Source organism: Paroedura picta, chromosome 1 (genome assembly GCF_049243985.1).
Source record: "Paroedura picta isolate Pp20150507F chromosome 1, Ppicta_v3.0, whole genome shotgun sequence".
Classification (NCBI taxonomy): domain Eukaryota; kingdom Metazoa; phylum Chordata; class Lepidosauria; order Squamata; family Gekkonidae; genus Paroedura; species Paroedura picta.
In genome coordinates, this window is record NC_135369.1 from 89,503,123 (window position 1) to 89,529,535 (window position 26,413).

The following is a 26,413-nucleotide window of genomic DNA, read 5'->3' on the forward strand; positions in this document are numbered from 1 at the left end:
TGTGGATCCTAAATCACAAACAGCCTTAAAGGTTAAAACCAAAATCTTGAACTTTATTTGGGCCGCAACACAATGTCATTTTTCCAGTTGCAGCAAACATTTGGCAGTCTAAAAGGTAGTAAATAACTTTAAAGGAATTCAGTCCTTTCAGCAGGCACTATTTTTATGTGATTTTACTTTGATTTTATATTTTATTGTGAACCGCCGTGAGACCTTTTGGCGAACGGTGGTATATAAATCCAACTATAAATAAAATAAATAAATACTATTAAAACATGAAAACAAAATAAATGCTTAAATTAAAATACTCCAGCTGCTTACAATCTTTAAAATAAATTGACAAACTGCCATTCTCATAAACTGATGAACATTACAGATGTGAGCATGAAAAACAGCTTAATTACATGAATAAAATAATAATAATAAATCTACATTCTCAGCTTTGTTTGAACAATCAAAGCTCTGAAAATGAATCTTTGCATCTAAAGGCAAGAGGTGCTTGAATGCTAGATCTATATTACAAAACTGAGTTTTTCACCTCATTAAGTTTTTATTTTGCAAAAGTGGCATACAATATCATTCTCCCCTTCTCCATTCAAAACAACCACTGTAGGAAGTACATTAAACCAAGAGTGACTGGCCAGGATTATCCAGTGAGCAACCATGGCTGAAACTGCACACCAAAGCTTATCCCTAGAATAAAACTTTTTGGGACTTGAAGGTGAAAAGTTAGAACACAAAACAATACAAAATTGGAGGCAGAAAAATCAAGGTAATTTCTACTCTCAAGCCTCCCTAAATTCCAAAACTGAAGGGTTATTAGGATTGGCTGATATAACACATCCTTTTCCAACATAGTCTTCTTTCATTCATGTTATAGTCAATATTTATTAAAGCAAAAATGTAATTCTATTTAGACATTCATTTAGAGCACATTTCCCCAGAACTGGATAAAGACAGATTATAATGGTAATAATTAGTTATAAATCTATAAGAAATAGCAGAGCTAGCTATCATCAAAAACAGGTGGCATTGTCAAAAGCCTCCTTGAATATTGACATCATACATAACCTGCAGAATCTTAACAATGTTGAAGCCTTCCTCAGTTTCATCCATTCAACATGAGGGCAACTGCACAGAAAAGTAGTGATCACTGAAAACCTAAAGGCGGCTGACAATAACGCTACATGATGAATTATGCTGGAATAAATTTTGTTATTCTTTAGGATACCACAAGAATCTTCTTTTATTAAAGACAGTAAAATACTCTTGCATAGGATTTTTTAAAAAAATCAAGAGTAATATATATATGTATTGACTGTGATCAGTCATAGAGGTAAATACTTAGCATGTTCATCTCTACTAATTTTGAACATTTGCAGGAAGATCTCTGTGTTATAATTACTTTACTGCAGAACAAATGAACACAGATGACATATAATCTCTTTTATTATGAGTGATGATGAGAACGATACCACAAAATAGTGTGCAAGCTTGCAACTTCTCCAGCACTCATCAGACTAGATGTCCTTTAAAAGGCGGGTGGGGTGAGATTATAAAGAAAAGATTATTCTGGCCATGATGTTAAGGTGTCTTGTATTAGGTGGCTGTTTCCAGTTGCACCTAAATCATCTGCAGTATGGTTACTGATGATCTCTGTCCATCTGGGAACTTCCAAATTTAACTGTAAAAGAGAGACTCTTCAATTGTTGGAGCAAGATAATATGGGATGGTACTTTACTTAGGAATCTTTTGCCCTCCAGTTACCAAGTAGTCTGGCTTCCATTGAGTCTTATATAGTGCATCATCTAGATTTGCCTCCAGTTTTGTTAAGTGTTAGAACTCCCACATTCCCCTTTATAAGTCTGAGAGAACAGGGACCAAAGCATTTCATCTGATACTAGCAATACAGCAGATCAATCACTGGCTTTTACCTTCTCAAATGGAAACTGCCATTTTCCTTTTTCTAATTAGAGGTCTTAGATGCAACTTGAAATGATGTTTGCTCATAAACAAAAATGCAAATCTTTTTTCACTCATAGTACTTAAAACGAACTATCTTAAAGTCCAATTTTCTTGTGCTTTGGAAAATCTGCCACTATCCACAAATACTGAGTTACATACTACACTAAATACTAATACACAAACATCTAACTATTGGCAATTTTAAACTGGCCATAATACTAAAAAAAATACAACAGCAGTATTTAAAGTTTTATAGAAACAAATCCCGAACAGACTTACCAAGGATTCTGTTTTTCCAACGACAGAAAACCACATTTTAACTCCAGAAATAAAACCACTTCTTTCTCAGCTCTCATAGGCAATGAGCAAGTCAGGCTGCCAGATTTTCCAAAACACCCAGCAAGATAATTTCACACTGGACACTAGGACTCTGCATAGCATTTATCAGCTGTAACCAATACAATATTCTGGCTCTTACATTGCCAGTTATGCTGTCCTGCCTTTCATTCAACACTGAAAGCTTTATAAAACTTCAGACGCTGTCTAGAAAAATCAAGGCAGCCTTTAGTATACGATACAGAAAATCCAAACCAAACAGGAAGTAAAGTGCTGGCCCACAGATGGAAAGAAGTCATATGCTAACCCCTCCTTTCACCCCCTAAGTGATATATTTTTAAACTAAACTGCACGCACACACAGCTTCCAAATCATCTGGATTTCATAAAATATAACTACAGTGTGGTTGAGAGTTAGGCAGTCTTTAACATCAAAACATCTTTGAGGCAAAGAGTACTACAGTCTGCCCTTAGTCTCATAGCAGGGCTGTCCCCTGACCTTCAAGTTATCCAACCACCTCTAAAGGATTACTACAGGTAAAATAAATGATATTGATACAAAAAATTCCAGAAAAAGGAATGAAATGTTAGGAAGGCTAGTAGCAGAGATCACTATATCAAGGGAACATTGTATGTTTTCAACTTTGAGCAGTGAATACATCAGACTTATTTTAATTCTATGTTCACAGCTACTACTATGTAAACTAGTAGTATTTAGCATTTAGAACTATATATCAGTTAGCAATGAAATCTGCATATAAGCACAACTTCCATTGTTAGGATTGAATCCTGTTGTTGAGTTTCTGGCTAGGTTTGCTCTAGTGTCACAGTCCCCCTTATGGAATGTACATCTTTAAATAGGACAGGGTCCTATTAAATAAAAGAGTAAGGCCACCTGGGGAGGAGTTAGGGCGGGCCCTGTCCAGGATAAAAAAGTCTCCAGTCTGATTTTCCCTTCACATATCTGAGGACATGGCTCTGGAAAGCTCATCTGTAACCACTATGCCACAATTCCCAAAGGTCAGTCCTCTCCCACAATCACCAAACATTCCACACCACAGGTTCTTGACACCCATATCTCCACACCCATGGCCTCATTTGCCACCATGCCACCATAACTTTCCACACAACACACATGACAACCTCATGCCCTTACAGACTGGACAACTCCTCCCCTTCCTCTTCCCACTGCCAAGCTCTAGCGCCCGTTGTATTCTTGGAGACAACGGGCTTTGCCCCTAGCATTTGCCTTCTTTACCGCTGCATCACACTGCCTGCTCATGTTTAGTTTACAATCCACAAGTACCCCAAGGTCTCGTTCACACACAGTGTTACCTAGAAACGTATCCCCCATCCAGTAGGTATGCTTTTCATTTTGTACAAGTAGTCATTTGTACAGGTAGGCCAGTATCATTATCCCCAGAGTATGGTAAGCCAGAGGTTGAATGTTGGTTTATGCTGATGCTTTATTTTTAAACAAAAGCTGTTTTGAGGCTCCCACCAGCAGCAGGAGGACTGAAAAGTGATCTACACGTAGTGGAGTGGAGCAGGAAACCACTTCTTCAAATCTAGTCTCTTGCCTCAGACTCACTAGCTGATTGTAAGCACACCATCTATTATCCTCAATCTAATGCCTGCTATTATGGGAGAAATCAGTTCACCTGATAGAGCTGTTGTAATGGTTACTGAAATAAAATGCTTTAAAAATACAATTGAATACAATATCGGATAAATTGATCATGGGTGCTGTGTCCAGCAATGATATATCCTTGTTGTGGCCCCTGAAATATCCTTCCCAAGAAGAATCTGAGAGTGTACTTCAGTAGAAGAGAACCATTAGCTAGTTCCTTTGATTTGGCAGTGGGTTATATAGTTTACGTTTTTGCTCTAGTTCCCTTGACGGCTGTTACAGGGGTCTGTTTTGGGGAGGGGAATATTTTTTCCCACTACCCATTCCCAGCAAGACTCAAGGACCTCTATTCTGAGCAGCAACTGTGTTTGATTTGTGATGGTAGGGGCTGCTACTGCGGGAAGGGAGGGAGAGGGATGCTTGTATGTGCTGGAGATACACCCATCTAGGCAACTGACTCGCCGGTTTGGACCCACTGATGTCAAATCACAGTTCTAATTGGTCTGATCCATCGTGAGGTGCTTTTAAAATGTCATCATTGGAAAGGTGGGGGGGGGGGTGTGGAGACCTTAAGCCATACAGGTATTGCAAAGCCTATTTAGAAATCTTTTACTGTCCTTTTTTGTATCTATTGACTACAGAACCAGTCATTCAGGATACCAGATGCTGGGGAAAAATGGGGTTTGTTATCTCCATCTGAGATGTAGTAGTAAGAATATTACTGGGAAACGTAGATAGTACTTTTGAACCTGTCTAGTAGGCATTTATTTGACTAAATGTCTAAATCCAGTTACAGCTGTTGGCACAGGCTCAGAAGTTCATTCTGTTAGCACTTTACTTGAGTGTGATAAATTTTACTGAAAGATGGGTTGGTGTGGTAAATTTTCAAAGTACAGTGCAGTACCCTGAACCTAGCAGTAAAATGCTCATCAAGAAAGTCACAGTCTCTTACAAGGCATTTTTGTCTGATTTGGGTGAGACTGGTAGAGGTGAATTTCCTCCTAATCAACAAAGCAATCATTAGGAATCATGTGCAGCATCCAAGTCAACAACCAGTCTTTCAGGACGAATCTTTTTGAAAAAGTAGATTAAGTACAATGATAGTTATTAAAATTCCTTTTTTTTTTTTTTTGCAATTTTTGTGACCTTCCCATTACAGTTCTTGGGCAGTAGTATAGAAATGCACATATGCAAAATAATTTTTCCAATGAAAAGGACTCCCCTCAACGATGAATAAATGCCACTTATATAATTGGCGACCCAATGGTGATTTGAGTCATTGGGGAATGTGGCCATTGCTGATAAGCACCATGTGTATGCAATTAAGCATCTGCCAGGGACTACTGGCAAAAATTGTCATCAAAGCCAAAACCCAGAACCAGTTCCAAGAGCAAAATCTTACAAATCAGAGTTCCCAGTCAAATCCATCCATCCTTGTAAAATGCTCCAGGAATTCAAAGCAGATATACTGATGGATGTTTCCTGATCTCTAGAGAAGGGAAACAAACAGTCAAGTAGATCAAACTGGATAAGCAGTTTCAAGTAGCCAGATGAGAACAGAAAGCTTGCTGGAGACTTAAAGCAGCGGATCCACTGCTAAAGAGACTTTAATTAAGTAGACCCTGATTGTAGTTCTTGGAAGTTCAGTAATTCTTCCAGCAACCAAGTAATCTGTAACTCAATGATTGATTAAAGTGTGGAATTTGCTGCAAGGGGATGTTGTGATGGCCAAAGGCATACATCAGGGGTAGTCAAACTGCAGGCCTCCAGATGTCCATGTACTACAATTCCCATGAGCCCCTGCTAGCGAAAGCAGTAAACATCTGAATCCCAGTGCCAGGAGGCAACATCAGGGGAAGATCTTGGTACTGATGCCCTGACACTCCAAGGTGAAACAGTATGGCAGACTAAACGGGCCACTGGTCTGATGCAGTAGTGCTGCTTTTAAATTTTTATGTAAGTGACTAGGGGCAAAGCCCGTTGTCTCCAAGAATACAACGGGTGCTAGAGCTTGGCAGTGGGAAGAGGAAGGGGAGGAGTTGTCCAGTCTGTAAGGGCATGGGGTTGTCATGTGTGTTGTGTGGAAGGTTATGGTGGCATGGTGGCAAATGAGGCCATGGGTGTGGAGTTATGGGTGTCAAGAACCTGTGGTGTGGAATGTTCGGTGATTGTGGGAGAGGACTGACCTTTGGGAATTGTGGCATAGTGGTTACAGATGAGCTTTCCAGAGCCATGTCCTCAGATATGTGAAGGGAAAATCAGACTAGAAACTCTTCTTAGGGGAAGATTACATGGCAACCAATTCCCCCCAGTTCTGCGTCATTTCCTTTCTTGTGTGAATTAGGCCACATTCACCGAAATGCCCCTCTGTCCTAATACACATAGGGTAGTCACAGTACACAGGTGTCCACCCTGTTCCTTCTGTCTCCCATATTTTCACTGTTGGTAAAATGTTATGTGCCCACATGTTTCTTTCATGGTTGCTCCTTAGAAGAACGGATTTTTGTACCCTATTGCTTACTACCCAAAGGAGTCTCAAAGCGGTTTACAAACACCTTTTCCATTTGTCTCTCCACAATAGTCAACCTGTGAGGTATGTAGGGTTGTGAGAGATCTGAGAGAACTGGGAATGGGCCGCAGTGACCCAGCAGGCCTCAGGTGTCTCAAAGCATTTTCCAATCGGCTCCCCATGAGGGAGGTGGGGTAGCGAGCCTCACAGGGAAGCTGGCAACCCTAAGAGGAAGACTGTCTGTGCACAGCAGTCTTGAGCTTAGTAAGGTTTTTAATACTGTTTTTTTATTTGCCAGGCCAAGGTTATTTGCCAGTTACTATTTCAGTTACGATATGTCTCCAGACATTTACTTGTTCTCTATTTAGTTTCAGGCTGTAAATATTTATTTAGATCTTCCTGCACTTTCCAGACTCACAGGACTGATGCTGGTCTGCCTGTCTGCGCCCCAGAATACAAACAGTTGCTGATAAGGGCTGGCCATAACCCATAGGCCAGAAGGGACACTCCTGCACCACTCCCTACCAACTGCAGGCAAAAATGGCTCATTTGAAGGCTGGACTCTGAGGCATTGTACGATTTTGAAGTCCCACCTCCAAACCTCCAGGAATATTTCCAACCCAGGGGTAGCCAACCTACAGGTGTGGCCTGGAGAGCTCCTGGATTTACAGCTCACCTGCAGAATATAAAGATCAGCTCCCCAGGCAGAAAGGGCTACTTTGGACAGGGTTGTGGTAGAGAAAAAAAATTTAAGGCTTCCCACACAGGTTGTTGTTGAATTGAAAGACTTGAGGCCTACTGCACAGGGTTGTTGTGCAGATGAAATAGGAGACAAAAGAGCCAATTTTCTCTGCAGAATAACGCTGTGCGGTGGCCTCAAATCTGCAGAGAGTTGCAAAGAAGAAAGACACATGGCTTGGCTGTGTCTAACCTCCGGGCAGAGCAGTATTTTAAGTGAGAAGGGGCTTTTCTGTGGCCTCCCTGTCAGGCAACTGTTTGGCAGAAGGGGAAAGTCCCCCCCCCTCAAAAGGAAGGCCCTCAGTCTCCCCTGCGTTGCTCTTGGAAAGGCCTCCTTCCCTCAGTCAGGGCCTGTCAGGGGCTCCTTTGCAGCAGGCCTCATGGGGGGGGGGGAGCACTCTGCAGCTTCCTGCCAGCTCTGTCAGGACTCTGAGGCAATTTGCAGTTGGACATGGCAATTAGGACAGCCTTGGGGCAAAAAGGGCTGGCGCAGCCTCTGTCCTCATCCCCCTTGGCAGCCCTACTGACCTCCTCTCCCTTTGGTGGTCAGGAGCAGACTGGCAGCCAGACTGGGCAGGGTGAATGGAATTTTGGTCTGTCCTGGTGAGGGGCCAATAGGAAGGCACTTTGTGCGCCTCCCCATTGGCTGCTTGGCACTGGATGGACACTCGGAGGGCCCAATCAGGAGCCGCTTCGCGGCTCCTGATTGGGCCCTCTGAGTTTTTATCCTGGACAGGGCCTGCCCTAACTCCTCCCCAGGTGGTCTTACTCTACGTGTAGATCACTTTCCAGTCCTCCTGCTGCTGGTGGGAGCCTCAAAACAGCTTTTGTTTAAAAATAAAGCATCAGCATAAACCAGCATTCAACCTCTGGCTTACCATACTCTGGGGATAATGATACTTGCCTACCTGTACAAATGACTACTTGTACAAAATGAAAAGCATACCTACTGGATGGGGGATACGTTTCTAGGTAACACTGTGTGTGAACGAGACCTTGGGGTACTTGTGGATTGTAAACTAAACATGAGCAGGCAGTGTGATGCAGCGGTAAAAAAGGCAAATGCCATTTTGGGCTGTATCAACAGGGGCATCACATCAAAGTCACAAGATGTCATAGTCCCATTGTATACGGCACTGGTCAGACCACACCTGGAGTACTGTGTGCAGTTCTGGAGGCCTCACTTCAAGAATGACATAGATAAAATTGAAAGGGTATAGAGGAGAGCGATGAGGATTATCTGGGGTCAAGGGACCAAGCCCTATGAAGATAGGCTGAGGGACTTGGGAATGTTCAGCCTGGAGAAAAGGAGGTTGAGAGGGGACATGATAGCTCTCTTTAAGTATTTGAAAGGTTGTCACTTGGAGGAGGGCAGGATGCTGTTTCTGTTGGCTGCAGAGGAGAAGACACCAGTAATGGGTTTAAACTACAAGTACAACGATATAGGCTAGATATCAGAAAAAAAACTAAGGAGGTGGTGAGCTCCCCCTCACTGGCAGTCTTCAAGCAAAGGTTGGATACACACTTTTCTTGGATGCTTTAGGATGCTTTGGGCTGATCATGCATTCAGCAGGGGGTTGGACTAGATGGCCTGTATGGCCCCTTCCAACTCTATGATTCTATGACTAAGGCAATTAGATACATGATATTTGCATTATTACCATTACTTTTCTTCAAGAGAGAATTTGAGGATTTATAGGATAAGCTTTGACTTTGTTGAACTTTGATGCATAGGTTCCATTTACCACCACAACTAATAGGTCTATCAACGGCAATACTTTATACCTTGAGGTATAGCATTCTGTAATTTAATAATTTAATACTGCAATTAGTGAAGTACTTCCTTTTTATTTGAAGGAAGCCTTCTGAGAATTAATTTCACAGCATGAGTGCCCAGCATTATGAGGGAGGAAAATACTTTTTCCTCTGTTCATCAGTTTGTTTTCAGTTTATATTATATATTATTTTCCTGTCAACAAAGAAAAAACAATGCTAGAACCTTCCTCCCTTTAAAAAAGTTAACAAGAAGTTGTTGATGTAGCCAAGTGTTTGCTTACATCTTAATGATAGAGCACTAAAGTAAAGTAATTGTTCCTTATATATATGCCAGTGATAAGGCCACTGGGCAAATCATCATGCTATAACATCAAAAATCATTAACTAGTTGAATTAAGGACTCATTTAAAGAGCTGGTCTTGCTAAGGCAGAAAGCTCCTTAAATTCTGGCTTGTCTTGCTAGACGATGAGGAATTCTTTAACTCAAATAGTGAAATGAAGAAGAACTTTCATAGTCTACACAGCATTCTGATACCATTGGCTCCAAATAACCAGAGGCAAAATTCTTCATCTGCCATTGATCCAGAAGTTACATCCTATGTGTATGTACAGTCTTCATTTGTTTGGGACAGTAAATCTTAAAACCTGAGTCCTATATGCATCCATTTAATAGCACCACTTAATCCAGCATGGATAAATTACTCTAGAAAAGAAGCTCAAGTGTCACATAATGAAATTAGAATTACTGAATCTGCAAAGTGAAACACAATTTGCAGCCCTAATTGTAAAACTTAGTCCAAAACACTTCTAATCAATCAATGGAATTCAATTTCTGATTAAATACACTTATAATGGTAGTCTCCACAGTGCTAGTGCACTGTGCCATCTGGTGGCTGGAAACAATGCTACAAGAATTCACATCGGTTTGTGCTCCTGTAGTTTAAACCCTGGAAGAGTTTTTTTTTTTTTTTAATAAACCTTTTCCCTGGACAATTTTTTCAACAAGACAAACTGATGAGATGCAATAAAGTTAGTAACTTTTGGATATAATCATTAGTTGAATATCCTTAACAAATTAGAGGGAGTATCATTTATTTTCAATGTAAATGCGGAATAGAAACAATGCTTATATTTAAATCATCTTATTATTTTTTCATGGTATAAAAATATAATGCCTTAACCATATTCCACCAATTTTTGTGGCATAAAATATATTGCTCTTTACATCAATAAAATAATTTTGTCTTTAAAACAATTAGGAAAACTCCACACAGATTTCTAAACTGAACAGCTCAATTTCTACTTCTCCTCAGTCTTCTCTTGCGATGGATATCGGGCTCACTGTGGCAGAATCATATCACGTGATGAAGGATGGTAACTCCAGCCTAGGATCACTGTAGTGCTAGTCCATTAAATGAAACTAAATCATCTAGGCCAGAAACAAGAATACTAAAAGAACTCACAGATGTAATTTCTGAATTTCTGTCTACCTGTTCTCCAAGAATTGTCAAAAATAATGAAGTGCCAGAAGATTGGAGGCAGGCAAATGTTGTCCCCATCTTCAAGAAGGGGAAAAACAAGGACCTGGGTTACTACCGACTCATCAGCTTGACATCTGGCAAAATTTTAGAACATCAGTCGGTCCTTGAGCAGCTAGAACAGATGGCTGTGATTGCTAAGAGTCAGCACAGCTTTCTCAAGAACAAGTCATGTCAGATTAATATTTTGTGTTCTTTTGAGAAAGTGACTACCTTGCTGGATCAGGCAAATACTGCTGATATAGATTATGTCAATTTCAGTAAACCTTTTGATAAGGTTCCACATGATAATCTTGTTGACAAGTTCATATAAGATACAGTATGGATCCTATTACTGTTAGGTGGATCAATAACTGGTTGACATATTACACCCAAAGGGTGCTTGTTAATCATTCATCATCCTCTTGGAGAGGAGTGACAAGTGGAGTGTGTCTCAGGGATCTGTCCTGGGCCCTGTGTTATTCAACATATTCATAAATGATTTGAATGAAGGAATAGAGGGGGTGCTTATTAAATTTGTAGCTTATACTAAACAGAGGGGTAGCAAACACACCAGAAGAAGAGTTGGCTCTTATAAGCCGCTTTTCTCTACCCAAAGGAGTCTCCAAAGTGGCTTACAGTCGCCTTCCTTTTCCTCTCCCCACAACAGACACCCCTATGAGGTGGGTGAGGCTGAGAGAGCCCTGATATCACTGCTCAGTCAGAACAGCTTTATCAGTGCCGTGGAAAGCCCAAGCTCACCCAGCTAGTTGCATGTGGGGGAGTCCAGAATCGAACCTGACTTGCCAGATTAGAAGTCTGCACTCCTAACCTTGACACCAAACTGGCTCTCCAGACAGAATCAGGATACAGGATGATCTTGACAGGCTGGAAAACTGGGCTAAAATGAATTTAAATAGTGAAAAATGTAAAGTTCTGCATTTAGGTAGGAAAAATCAAATCCACTATTAGAGGATGAGGGACACCTGTCTTGGCAGTGGTATGTGCAAAAAGGATCTAGGGGTCTTACTAGACCATGCACTGAACATGAGTTAGCTGTGTGACTCTGTGGCTAAAAAGGCAAATGGGATTTGGGGCTGTATCAAAGATCGCATGAGATGATGGTACCGCTTTACTCTGCTCTGGTTAGACCTCAGAGTACCATGTTCAGTTTTGGGCACCACAATTGAAGAAGGATTTAGACAAACTTGAGCAAGTCCAGAGGAAGGCAACAAAAATGGTGAGGGGGTTTGGAGACCAATAATAGAGAAAAGGTTGAGGGAGCTTGGTCTATTTAGCCTGAAGAGAAGATGACCAAGACTTGATATGATAGCCATCTTCAAGTACTTGAAGGGCTGTCATAGAGGATGGTGCAGAGTTGTTTTCTGTTACCCCAGAGGGTACGACCAGAACCAGTAGGATGAAATTAATTCAGAATAATTTTCAGCTAAACATCTGGCAGACATTCCTGACAGTTAAAGCGATTCCTCAGTGCAACAGGCTTCTTTGGGAGGTAGGAGGTTCTCCTTCCTTGAAAGTTTTTAAGGAGAGGCTAGATAGCTGTCTGAGAGAAATGCTGGTTCTGTTAATTTAGATAGATTAAGTGGGTTGGCAAAAGGGATTGTATCTGAGCTTGGCTCTTGTGGCCCTTTCTTGCAAACCAAGGGAAATGCTGATTGCCATTTCAGGGTCAGAAGGCGAATTTTATCCAGACCAGACTGGCTAGGGATTCTGGTTTTTTGTGTTGTTTTGGACAGGGGCATAATCTGGATATGGAACTGAGGTCACTGTGGGTGGACAGGGAGTTGTGAATTTCCTGCATTTTGGAAGGGATTGGATTAGGTGACCCTAGAGATCCCTTCTAACTCTGTGATTTTATGGTTTATACCAAAAGACCTATGCCATATACTCATCTTACCAAACAGAAGGAATGCTAGTGTGGCAAATTCACATGGAACAAAAAAAGATATGCTGCTTTTCTCTACCAGAAGGAGTCTCAACGTGGCTTACAGTCACCTTCCCTTTCCTCTCCCCACAACAGACACCCTGTGAGGTAGGTGAAGCTGAGAGAGCCCTGATATTACTGCTCAGTCAAAACAGCTGTATCAATGCTGTGGTGAACCCAAGGTCACTCAACTGGCTGCATGTGGGGGAGCGCGGAATCAAACCTGGCTCACCAGATTAGAAGTTGGCACTTCTAACCACTATACTAAGATGGCTCATAACTTTCTGTATCGAACTTTTTGAGTTAGTACTTAGAATATCTGTTTTGCACACACAGATCTCATCAGTTCTCATTCAAAAATTCTGGAGACATTATTATTATTATTATTATTATTATTATTATTATTATTATTATTATTATTATTATTATTATTATTATTATATTTATTTTTCACCACTCCCAGCAAGTCATCTCGCAGCAGGTTACACAATAAAAACTGCACATAAAAGACATTTCTCTCAAAAAGCTAAACAAATGTTTTCATACCTTTGCAGCCACAATGCTCAGCCCCATCCCATTTTGTTTTTTCAGTGTCACCGTGATGATCTCAGGTTCCTTTCTCAATGGCTGAGCCTAAAGAAAAGTAATCCAGATGAATTTCACTATTCTCAGAATATTGTAGAAGACTTGATACTTAACCAATGATAAGTATTGTGATACTACACACAACGTATGGGTTATAAACTTCACTTTATGTATTTAAGATGTTTTATACTATTTTCTAATAAAAAGAATTCACACCACTCACAATATCAATCTGCAGAAGGATAGTAAACAAGATAAATCTTCAGAAGCAGATTAAAAAAAATGAAAGTATAAAATCCTTTCAAAAAGGTAACAGGAAGGCAAATCAAAAGCATTTCCTGAGGGAGGACACTCTACAGCTCTGTGGCTGCAGTGGAAAGGGAAATTTCAATCAGCCAAAAAAAAAAAAAAAGCACTAACTACATGAGAATCCAGAAGCACATCACCAGCTCAAAACCTGATTTTCTTGTACTTTTTAAAAGTAATTTTTAAAATGTGTATATTATGCACATGTGTTCCTATATTTAAGAGTAAAATTAGCAGCATACTTAAGGTAGAGGATTAAAGTATTTAATTTCTTTCATCAAGAAATACAAAATTGAACAAATTCTGTGTTTAATCATCACTGCTGTCAGTTGAAAGGGAGCAGCACGCTTTTAAATAGTTATCAATGAAACAACGGGGTGTAAGAAAAATCCAGTTGAGCAAATCACTCATGTCGTCAATTCTCTATCAAATCCAGTTCAGGTGACAAATTTTTCTATAAAAGATAGTTCACTGAACATAGTTTCAAGTGAGTAGCTGTGTTGGTTTGGAGCAGCAGAATAAAGTTTTGAGTCCAGTGGTAGCTTTAAGACCAACAAAGTTTTATTCAAAGTATAAACTTCTGTGTTCAAGCACATGTAAGCTTATACCTTGAATAAAAGTTCGTTGGTCTTAACGCTACCACTGGACTCAAATGTTCTATTTCACTGAACAGTTTACTACACTACTACACTAATTGTTCACTTGTGCTCATAATGCCCACAAAACGGATACATAAAAATCAAATAAATAATAATAATGACATACCAAATCAGCATTGTCCTGCAACAGATGGCTTTCATAATCCGCACCTTCAAAATAAATTGTCCATGTTCCTGGTGAGCGTGGGTGAGGTGTTAACCTGCAAAATCCTAGAAAAGGATGACAAGGTATAACTAAACATGATCCCTGTTTTCCAAGAAGTTCACTAGAATGTCCATTTAATTCGTATGCAAAATTATACTAATAATTTAGATAAGATTAGGAAACTTTGTTGATTTTTATATCATTCCCTTTACCTCACTAACAATATAGGAAACAGATATATTATACAGATTACTTTACTTACATATTTAAGTCAATGTTACAAAAGTAAAGCAGTTAATGTTAATTAAATTTATGAATAGGGCTGCACAGATATTATAATGTGTTGCACTGAATGAAATATTAACACTCGAAGCCAATTTACTAACCATGACTAAACCAATATTTCTGAACGTCTTTTAAATTAAATTTCACTCTTGAGTGAAAGGATTAATCTTTAAATGTTAGCATGGATTTACAGCCCCATCACTTAAAACTCCCCATCACTTAAAACTAAAAATCATTTTATTTTTAGGAAATTTTAGTGTGCTTCTTAGGCTTAAATTGAAAGCAGTAGTAAATACTTCCCATAAGACTGATGGCAAACAACAGAATTTCATAGAATTTCAATGCTATGCAGATGACGTGGTCTGTGTTGTAACAAATCCCATGATATCAATTCCAGTACTATTTGATTTATTAAATGTCTTCGGTCGATATGCGGGATATAAGATCAATAGGTCTAAGACAAATATATTTTTACAAGGAATGAAGGAAGATGAAAAAGGCGTTATCAAACAATTATCTAGATGTGAAATCAATCCTAAATGGATCAAATATTTGGGAATATATATCTAGATAAAGACTTGGTAGATCTGGTGAAAAACAATCATGAAAGAATATGGAAAATAATTCAAAGCGATTTGGAAAGGTGGACCAAGATGAAGATCTCCTGGTCAGCTCGTATGCGATAATAAAAATGAACATACTTCCAAAACTCAATTTCCTATTTCAAGCTCTACCCATAGTGTTGGGGGATAAACAGCTAAACAAATGGCAATCAGAATTACATAACTTTGTCTGGGCGAATAAAAAACACAGAGTAGCGGCTAAAATACTACAAGATGCTAAGACAAGAGGGGGCCTTGCCCTGCCAAATTTAAAGTTATATGCACATGCAGCAACACTGACAATGTTGGCGGATTGGATGATTGACCCAATGAATAAAGATCTAACATTAGATAAAGAAAAGTTTGGGACCAGATTACATGAAATTCTTTGACCATCAACAATCCAAAAGGCCAGTCAGAAGTTAAAGAAAAACTTGTGGAATCAAGAGGCTATTAAAATATGGGAAAGATATAAAGAAAGACTGTCCCCTACGCCCTCTTAAGTTAAAATCGCCGGTGGAGGCATATTTGACCTCTTCTCAACAAGCCAGGATTACATGTTTAAAATATCAAGATATCATATCTAAGACAAAAAAAATGAAAGATCTGCAAATGAAAGATCTGCAGACATTAAACCGAGAAGGAATCTCATTAAAATGGTTAGAATATTGTTATTGTTGTTATGTGCGAAGTCATGTCCGACCCATCGCGACCCCATGGACAATGATCCTCCAGGCCTTCCTGTCCTCTACCATTCCCCGGAGTCCATTTAAGTTTGCACCTACTGCTTCAGTGACTCCATCCATCCACCTCATTCTCTGTCGTCCCCTTCTTCTTTTGCCCTCGGGTTAGAATATAACCAATTAAAATCCAGATTTAAAACAGATTTTAGAACGCAGGATAGTATAAAAATGGACCACACAGAATTTGAGGAAATCATTCTGCAACAGAAATCTCATCTACAAGGCCACATATATAAGATACTGCTAAAATATGAAACTGAAACGGAAGTGGTCAAAAATTGCACAATTAAATGGATGAGGAATTTCAAAAAGCTAATCACGGTAGATGCCTGGGAGAATATATGGAAAAATGTGAATAAATTAACAAGAAGCCAGATCATAAAAGAGAACTGGTACAAGATGTACTACCGCTGGTATATGACTCCCAAGGCGATTGCCAAAATAAAGAAAGAAAACAGCAATAAATGTTGGAAATGCAGGAAAAAAATAGGGTCATTTTTTCATTTATGGTGGAGATGTCCTAATATACACAAATTCTGGAAGAAAATCCATCTGGAATTGGAGAAGATGCTAGGCCTGAATTTTAGCATGAAAGAAGAATATTTTTTATTGAGTTTCATACCCGACAATACCCAGCCACAAATAAAATATTTATTCTTTCATGCAACAACAGCAGCAAGAATGGTAATAGCCAAAAAATGGAAATTAAAAGAAATCCCCACCGTAGAAATGTGGGTGGAGAAATTAACTGAATTGGCAAAGATGGCCAGATTAACAATTCTAATAAACTTTCAAGAACAGTGGAAACAGTGGAAATGGTTCTTAGATTACCTATCTAGATAGGAAATGTATAGGTAAATTTGACCAGGAAGATGACTATAGGCTGATGTCGACAACACTATTATTGCTATTAGCTATTAACATATTTAACTTTTATTTGTATTCGGGGCAATTGATTTATTAGGACTAGAGTGTGGGATTTGTGTTAGTAATTCTAGTAAATAATTTGAGGGAAAAGAAACGTAATAGAGTAAGGTTAAGATTCTAAATAGTTACAACTCAGTCAATGTAATAATTTAATATCTTGATGGAACTGCAGTATTTACGAAGGGGTGGGATTATATCATGGTTAATGCGTCTTGGACTATGTAAAAAAACAATAATAATAATAAAAAAATAAAAGAATTTCATAGTTTTTTCTCTGATAAAAGCCAGCATTTTATCTCCTAAATTCTCCAATATAATGACATCTGGTTGCAAACAAGGAAGTAGAATGTACTGAATGTGTATCTGTACTACAACAGCAAGCGATACTGCTATGTCTGATCTATGGGATCTACAATTAAAAACCTCACAGTAGGAACAACAAAGCCAGCCAATATCATAGTTATAACAGCAGAAGGACAAATTTTATTTAGGAAAACTATAACAGAGAAAATACTTTCTGACCTAAGACAAGACTAACCTCTTTGGCAAAGTGGATCTAAAAATTCTTGTAATCCATTTGGGATGTTTCTGACTACATCACATGAATAGCCATCTTCTGGGAGAAGAAAAGGTAGCTGTAGGTCAGGATCCTCTTCTAGCTGTACTTCCCTGCCATCACTACGGGCTAACTCGTCAGCAGTGTTTTCAGCAACAGCAACAACATTTTCTATTAACTCCTGAGGAGAAAAATGAACAGTTGTTATGAACAGTTGACTTCATTTCGTCAACAGAACCTGCTAGGGTTAATCTTCAATAAAAGTCAGAATGTTTTTTAAAATGAAGGACTGAAAATTAATATAAATTACTATTTATGATTTCCCCTTACAATTTCTCATGTGTCACTACCTGCAGTGTGTTTAACTTAATACATAGTGACATTGTTTGAGAGGTTGCAGGCATTACAACACGATATGGTACAGCAACCGAGCCCTGCTAAGTGGTAAGAAGCGAGTACTCCCCGCACTGATCATTTAACATGTTAGCCAAACACACAAAAATCCTTCTGCTCTTATCGCAGCGTATTTTCTCTCCCCTCCCCCACCCCAAAATGTTTGCTGACACTTTTAGCACAGACATTTTTGATGTTTGGGAACTTCCTTGACATATCAGTAGTTCAGCCATTTCTTGGTAAAGTTAACACTATTTTTTCACAGTACACCTTCAAAATATTCAGTCATTAAACTCACTTTGTTACTGGAAAATGTTGTTTAACATTTTTAATCACAATCTCCCTTCCATCTCCAATGTATTAAAATCCAAGTCTAACTTACTGTTGGAATAAATGGCTCATCTGGGGCACAGTGATAATTCTGTAGCAATGCATGCAGCTGAAGAGAATTGAGTTTAAAGCAGGTACTGTTAATACTTGGAATGTCTTCAGGTGAATACTTATCCATAGTAAGTAAAGTAGTTGCCTGAAAAAGAAAAGTTATCTATAAGAAGAATGTTTTAAAGTTCATAAGTGCATGCAAGATAGCTCTTAAATATGAATTATGCATTTAAATTCTCTGTCACAGGCCAATCTACGTTAGACACACTAAACCAGTTAAAATAAATCAACCAATGCAAACACTATATAAGGAGAAAACATCTAAGTAATTTTTTTTGATTCTTTGGTAGCCTTAAATTGCCAGGACTTTTCTCATATGTTTCCATACAGTTTACTAATGATGCTACACTGAATTTCCACTATTAAGAAAGAGAAACATTGAAGGATTATAGAAATAAGTATTTGTTTTTCTAGTCTCTTGCCAATACCCACTTGAACTATCCTGCTAAGATGACAGTCAGCAGCTAGCTCCAAGCCCTGTTTTTCAGCCCAAGCTTCAATATGCCCCAGTTGCTGCCGGATGATGGCTCCCCAGTAATGTGAACATAATCCTGAATCTGGATCAGTAACCAGTCTGTTAAAAAGCCACATGTTGATAAAGTGAAAGAGCTGGGAGAAGAGCTGGATAGTTAGTGCAGCATTCACTCTACAGCGTCGAAGCAGGGACATGGCTCCAGTTAGTGTATGTAATACATCATCTAGAAGAGAAATACATTAACTCATTATATGAATATACAATACTGTATTAATATTAATTAATTAATAACAATAAAGTCTTCTATCACTTGTCTTATATCACCAACATTTTATTAGTAACATATATATATTACCAACATTCCTCATTCATGCCTGGAAAACAAGGTAATATTAAAAGCATCACTAAATTAAATCAATCTTTTATGAAGAATATAGACACTTCTGGGCATCAGACGGACTCAACTTAAATAGTGATATATATTTCTCACTGCACTTTGACTGGCATTAATTAGAATTAAGCTTTCAAACAATGGTTTGAATTCCTGAAATTACAAATTGCATTTGCCAAACATACTATTTGCAAATATTAAGAAGGGATAATTATTTATTTAAAATATTTATACTTTTTAGTTCAGAGAAGGTAAAAAAAATGACCATAAAGGTCAGGAAATCGTTGTTAAAAATATCAGATTTTTAAAAATTAAAGAATTGCAAGTTCTATTAATTACCTGACAAATAACAACTGTCACCTAAAAAATATCCAGTCACCAAAAAAGCCCACTAAAAGAATCATCTTCCCATTCAAGAACTGCTGCCTATGGAGCACTGCTTTCCCATTCCCCCTCCCCCAGCAGCTCAAAACATCCCCAGAAATACTTGGTCGGGGGCAGTCCCTATAGAGGCAGTAAGTCCATTATACTTGTCTGTTGTTGTTAGGTGCGAAGTCGTGTCTGACCCATCGTGACCCCATGGACAATGATCCTCCAGGCCTTCCTATCCTCTACCATTCCCCGGAGTCCATTTAAGACCAGAGGAAGGTAGATCCAATTAGACCCCAAGATGCTCTGAGGGAGTGAAGAGTCCAAATGGCAGTTCTGCTATAATCTTGATGTGGGTCTGGAATACTCTGTTCCACTGAACACAGTCACTCCCTTGTGAACTCTTCCCTTTCTTAAATCAGTGCCGGGCATCATAGTTTACTTCAATACTGTCATTGCTGAGGAGGGTGGGGAGATATCTAGACCGTTGATAGTAGAATATCAGGCTGAATCTTTGGAGCACACTGTAGAGCATACTGTAAACATATGAGGTGACAGTGACAGATAAGCAATACTTTCCTCTGCACTAGCTGAACTGCATCCAGCACAACTGTTTAAGGTCATTCTGGAATGAATGATTACAAGGTGGAAATTTGGAAGTAACAGCAATTAGACCATTAGTTATGATTCTTCAGCACTTTATTATTTTTTGCCAATATGTTGGGGGATCGCTGCATAATCCAACAAATGACAATTTATGAGTTTGTATGTGATAAGTGTGACTGCAGACATCTAACCACACACCCGCTAGCTTCTCTGGTAGGGCCCTACCAACTTCCAGTGCACTGGTCATGCCAGACATTGATCCTTGCCCACTTTTAAAGTGACCTTCCTCACCATGTCCTCCTCCCCAGCACCCTCTCCTTGGCAAAAATGATAAGAAAAATTTTACTAAAAGAGAGAACAGTGTTCAAGCAAATTTATCTGGATGAAAAAAAAATTAAAAATCTTGGGGCTGGGAAGAATCTCTGCAATCAAAATGAATGTGTTGTCAGAACTAAACTTTCTGTTCCCATTGCTACCTATATAAATAGAAGAAAGAATATTGACAGAGCAACAGAGACAGATGAACTAATTTGTATGGAATCACAAAAAAGCAAGTCATGAAGGGCAGGTTTAGCCTCACCCTGAAGTTGTCAGAATGCATATCTTTCTTCCGTATTCAAGTCAATATCAGCAACACACTCATGTCTATTACACTTAGATAAAGCCCACCCTTTAAGACATTCAGGAGGCTGAATATAGCTCTCTCTTCTGCCACAATAACCTTATCAAGCAGGTTGGGCTGAGAGAGAGAGAGACTAGCCCAAGACCATGCTGAAAGGTAGCAGAGTAGGAATGTGAACTTGAGCTGCAAACCATTTATGGATACTAACCTCCATATTATGTCTCACAAAATACTGCATCTAGGAAGAACACTGCAATCTTTTGACAAACAACTTAAAATCTTTGGTCTCAAGCCCATAGTAGAGTGTGATTCATCTTACCTGCAATCTGTATGTGTGCACATATCTCCAACTAGAGGACACTACCATATACAAGCTTCCTTACCAACTACAATAATGGCATTGGATCTAGCATCATGTAATTTTCAAGGATCTAACCTATTTTAGGTCTTTGAGGATTATTTTCTTCTGGGTCATCAAGAAATGCTGGCATGTAGTTATTAAGCTCCGACTGAAGACAATGAACCAAGTATCTGAAAAAAAACAAGTTTTGTACAAAATTATTAATGCCCTCATCCAAACAGAATATTTTTAGTTTATTACTTGGTCAGTAAAAACAAATAAATCAACTTATTAAGCCAAGTAAATCTTGTGGAAATAGAAAAAAAGCATTCACAAAAAAAAATCAAAATTCTGATTTCACTTTATGAATGTATCTACTCTGTACATCAAAATAATATGAGTCGCTTTCCTGTATTCTTACTAAGAAATGGCCTCATTTAAAAATATTTTGCATTACAAATTGAGGCTAAAATCCCATACTGTAAAATATAAGACATTCCTATGAAATATATTAAAACTTTCAAATTACAATTAATTTTTAACTATCATCACCCTCCCCTTTTGTACATTCTATACAGTCTATCCTAGCAATTATCAGCTTTTATAAAAGTTTTGGAACTGATAGTATATGCTCTATCACTAAAATCTTCATCACAAAGAACATAAATTTCATAATATTTTCCAGGTTTCCCAATATTAGCGTTACTGTGGCATATAACATTACTCTCAGAATGTAGTACATCTGTGTCTAGTTGTTCACATATTACTACTAAATAATTTCATTCTAATATGAACCAGTATTTAGAAACTTTTGAATGTGCCCTTATAGACTCCTCCTCTTTTCTTGTCCTACCGTTTGCTTGTCTGACAGTGTAAAAATAAAATACAACCAATATACAATGCAGTAATATGTCATTCTTACTTGAATGCCATTTGAACTAAGTGTGCCAAAACATCTTGTGCATCTAGAGTAATTCGGCTAAGGTCTCGGTCCTGCTTTATGAAGTTTAGCAGCTCAGATGCATTTGCCATCCAGAAAGCAAGTGCCCCTGCAATATTCTTCTGCTTCTGTAAATATTAAATGAGAGGTGTAAACACACAAAAGTCACTTCACAATAATTCAGTTTGAAGTCACTGTTAAAAGGCTCTATTTAGATAGACCAGTATCACCAAACGTAACTCAGATACCAGATATCTGCAAAGATTTTATATGAAACCACAAATATGCTGGTCATGATGCAATAGCTCCAAATTATAAGATATAGTTTAATTATCAATCATTGCATGTTCCAAATGCTATTAGTGGAATGGAGTTAGCATGTTGTCATGAAATGCTGAAAGCGTAAATGTATGCATTATCTGGTAATCTGTGTGTGCACAAGCACATGTTCATTAATGCCCACTGCCACCCAGATACTGCTATAGCCACTGGCTTTGACACCAAGCATCACAGTATCAAGTACTGATCTATCTCACCATTTCCCGACCACAAACGCTAGGCCAGGCAACCTCAGATGAGATCCAAAGAACAGAACCACAGACAAAAAAAGGGGGGGGGAGGGCGAAAAAGAACTTTTGTCATTACATCTCCATACTGAAGTGCATTAAGCAGAAATTATGGAATGCTGATAAGTTGCGCATTCAAAAAAGGATTTTAGTACTGCATGTTCCAGCTGCTGAATGAGTGTTATGAACTGTTCAACCCAGCTGTAGAGATATTGTATTTTATATGGAAGCAGCATGAGAAACTGAGCTAAGCCAACACAGCTAGGATCAGTTCCCAGCAATATATCCTACCTGATCAACCTGGTCTACCTCCTGGAGAAAAACGAACAAAGGAAATCAAACAGAAGAAAGAAACTTGTGAACAATCATGGTAGTTTTAGAAATCAAACACCAAATATGAAGGCACAAGACTTATGCTCAGTCACATCAAAACATTTTACCAGGAATGTTATAACTTAGAAAACATTTTAATGGGTGTAAGGCAATGAAATGGTACACAAATGTTAATTTGAAGAAAACCAAGGGTTTTCCAGTTTGCGTACATTACTAATGATTATCCTTCTTCAGTCAATTTAGATGTAGCAACATTAATGCCAAATAATAATCCTGCACAGATCCCCTTCCCATACAAAGTCCCCTCACAGAACCCAGTACATCCTGCCTTGCCTACAACAAGGTCTCCTTGTGCTGAACTGCAAGGCACATAGTTTGTAGTTTGGACTACTAAATATAGTTATTGAGTTCATACATATAAAATAGAATGCAGAAGGTACACTGGGATCCACCAGCAGAATTCAGATACGGTGTTGGCAGTGCAGATCCTTCCCTGTCATTCCATTCTTCAAGCTGCCTGCTCTTATTTCCCAAAACTTTTCTGAATAAAATAAGCCACAGGTGCCAGAAAAGCAAGCCATCAAAATCACCCTGCCACTCTAAATGTTCCTCCAACACTAGATCCAACCCTATATATTTTATTTTAAAAGCTTTTCTGAAGATTGTGTATGTTTAAAATTAGCTACTCTATGGTAATGTCACTTTCTTTAAATCCTTTGTATGTAATATTTGATTCTAGTTTACAAGTACTGACAATGCACCACTAACATATTTTTGCACTACATCACTGAATGTGGATCCAGCCATCATTACAACAATCAGTAAAACCCTCAAAGCATCATTATTACCCAACAGTCAAAATTCCCTTGCTCTCCTACGGGTTGAAACCAATGTTAAACATCATGGGTGTTCAAATGTGACATGATAAAGATCAGTCGCTTTCCAATAACACCCTCTGGATCTGAAGTAATCTTGTGAATGCTAATTCGTATCTCTCTTTGCAAACCCATAATTAACATCCAACACTTTTTCTGAAAGTTCCCTGGCATTCCTGCCCCAAGCAGGTTGCAGTAAAAACAGAAGATCCATACAATAAGGGAGTTCTGTGGAGGTCCTTTGGATCCAATACCATTTTTTACTTTGACATAATCCAGATTTTTGCAACCCAAAGTTTCCTAATGTTCCAGTATCTTCTAATGAAATATATTTATGGATATTCCTAAACACACTGACATTTAAAATTTTTTAGATATTTATACCCTACTTTTCTCACCTCGTTTTCAGAGGCATGGAGCATTTCACAAGCCTCCCATTGGTTTATTATCTCTGACCATTTGTTTTCCACTTTAGCCTGGCATCATAGAATCACAGAGGTGGAAGGGACCTCCAAGGTCATCTAGTCCAACCCCCTGCACAATGCAGGATCTCACAACTACCTGCCCACCCATCATTCTCCATTTACCTGCAAATGCTTATCAGATCTGTCTGTACAACATGTCAAAGAAAAACTGAGCAGCAGCAATACTTTATGCTTAAACTCTGGTATTTTTTTAAAAGGATGGGTAATGGCTCCTGACTGATGTGGAAAACATAACTGCCATTACCCAAAAATGAAGGTGATATTTGTATCGCCGCCTCCCTAAATCCCCAAATGTTCAGGGAAGCAAAGGGGGGAGGGAAAGCATTTTAAGATAAGCCTAACAAAATATATCCAGATGAGAATATTTTCACCCACTCTTCCATCTATATTGTTATTCTTCCAATACCCTTTTTCAGTTGCTTGCTCTTCAATATTTATAGCTCATTAAAAGGTTGCCAGCTCTGGGTTGGGAAAGACCTGGAGATTTGGGAGGTGGAATCGAAGAAGGTGGGTTTTAGGGAGAGATTTCAGTGGGATATAATGCTATATATTCTACCTTCAAAGGCAATCATATTCTCTGAATGAATTGATCTGTTGCCCGGAGATCAGTTGTAATCCCAGGATATCTTCAGTCGACACCTCGAGGCTGGCAATCCTATCTATCACCCAGATTTGGTTTCAGTTTATTCCATCCAATGACTTATTAAAGTAATAGATTATTTAGGAATCTAAGCATTACTTGGGATTCCTTAAGAAAAAGCACCACAATGTATTTCTAAATATACAATTTTCTTCTGTCCTATCCCTAACTGCCTAAGAAAGCATAATCCTTACAACAGAGTATATGGAGCAAGTGATCCCTTCTGAGGCGTGGTATTCCATGCCTCCCCTTCCAAGTATCCAATAAACCATTCTTAGCCTCCTTGTACAGCTATACTCCTGTGTTCCTAGATTATACTAAAGGTGCCTGTGGCAAGAGAAAGTTGTTGAATGAGAGTATGGAAGATACAGATCTGTCTCTGAACAAATGGCTTCATGTGGTGCTGCCTGCCTAGCAAGGAAATAATTTCTCAATGTAAGAATTCAACAGAGCAGTTCTATGTGTATGGGCAGAGCTATTCTGATAACTGAGAGTCATGTAAAGACAGAAACAGGACAATTTAAAATGAAAGATAATAAAGCAGGAACATTAATAAATGGAGAAATATGTTTTTAATCCATGCAAAATAAAATCTTGAACATAGAACATAAAAAAGGGGAGGGCATGCAACCTATAGTGCAATTAAAGGCTTAATTATATTTAAGCATAGTTACTGCCAATCATCCTACATAATCCACAGACCTTATAGAAAGGCATGACTGGGTATATAAGTTACTTTCAAAGACAGAATCTAAAATACGGTTGTCATAATAGTAAAATTAATAACAGATTCAAACTTCCATACCAATATAACAGGCTTCCATACCAGTGACCCATAATGGCAACTAAAAGACTTGTGCATACCTATTACCATAAAGAGAAAATTCTGCTAATAAAAAGTTATAATCTCATAACAAAGTGCCATACAAAAAGCACCAGCATTTTTCTGGATAGGATTTAACAGATGACTTTAAATGTTCTTTGCTGTAACTAAAGAGTTATTTCATATGATGATATTACAAACAGCACTGTGATGTGTAGTGCCACTATGGAACATCAAAGAATGTCAAAGTGTTAGCCAGTTCTAATTTCCCATTTAAAAAAAAACTGTAAAAAGCAGGGTATTAAAACATATTCCAAGAAATTTTTGGTATGTCTCTTCCTGACAAACTCACCTGTATAACTCCTTCCATCATGCTCACCATCTTGTTCACTATTGCAATGACTTTGTGAGTACGTTCAGCAGGACTGATGTCAGGTCTGTACTGGCTTGACAATACATACCGGCATGTCATGTACAAGACATAAGTAGGAGACAGCTTAAAATGAACTGTCGAGCTATTGGTATAATTTATAATGGCAGACAAAAAGGCATCTTCAGCTGAAGAAAAAAAAATAACAAGCTAAGAATACTTGTTTTAACCTTAAGAGGGTCTCTGATCATTGACAACAGCTACACAATGTACCATATGACGCTACCTCACAAAAAAATGCTATTTTGAATCTGCTCTTCTTCCAAGGAACTCAGGGGGCTTAATTGCCTGCCATTTTACCTTAACCCCATGCCCACTATGAGACTATGAGTTATGTGTCCAGGATCACCCAGCAAACCTCATGGTTAAACAAGGATTTGAACTTGGATCCTTCTGGTCTAGTCCAACACCTAATACTATACTTGTTCTTTCTTCAAAGACAAAAGAAACAAAATATGGCA

The 26,413-nt window shown here is 38.5% G+C and overlaps 1 protein-coding gene across 29 annotated transcripts in view; it reads right to left on the reverse strand.

Moving 5' to 3' along the window:
• The window catches only part of AFDN (afadin, adherens junction formation factor), a 132,280-nt gene that overhangs the window by 28,830 nt on the left and 77,037 nt on the right, over positions 1-26,413 (reverse strand). For 19 of the 29 annotated variants that reach the window (XM_077347302.1, XM_077347284.1, XM_077347310.1 and 16 more), the window contains 9 exons: positions 25,875-26,080; positions 22,658-22,678; positions 21,783-21,928; positions 20,957-21,051; positions 18,490-18,755; positions 17,999-18,142; positions 17,206-17,404; positions 14,072-14,175; positions 12,962-13,048 (listed from right to left, as the gene is read on the reverse strand). In XM_077347302.1, coding sequence (XP_077203417.1) covers positions 12,962-13,048; positions 14,072-14,175; positions 17,206-17,404; positions 17,999-18,142; positions 18,490-18,755; positions 20,957-21,051; positions 21,783-21,928; positions 22,658-22,678; positions 25,875-26,080 — 1,268 coding nt within the window. The remainder of the gene's footprint in view (positions 1-12,961; positions 13,049-14,071; positions 14,176-17,205; positions 17,405-17,998; positions 18,143-18,489; positions 18,756-20,956; positions 21,052-21,782; positions 21,929-22,657; positions 22,679-25,874; positions 26,081-26,413) is intronic. The other 10 variants (XM_077347318.1, XM_077347327.1, XM_077347368.1 and 7 more) reach the window with 1 other exon arrangement.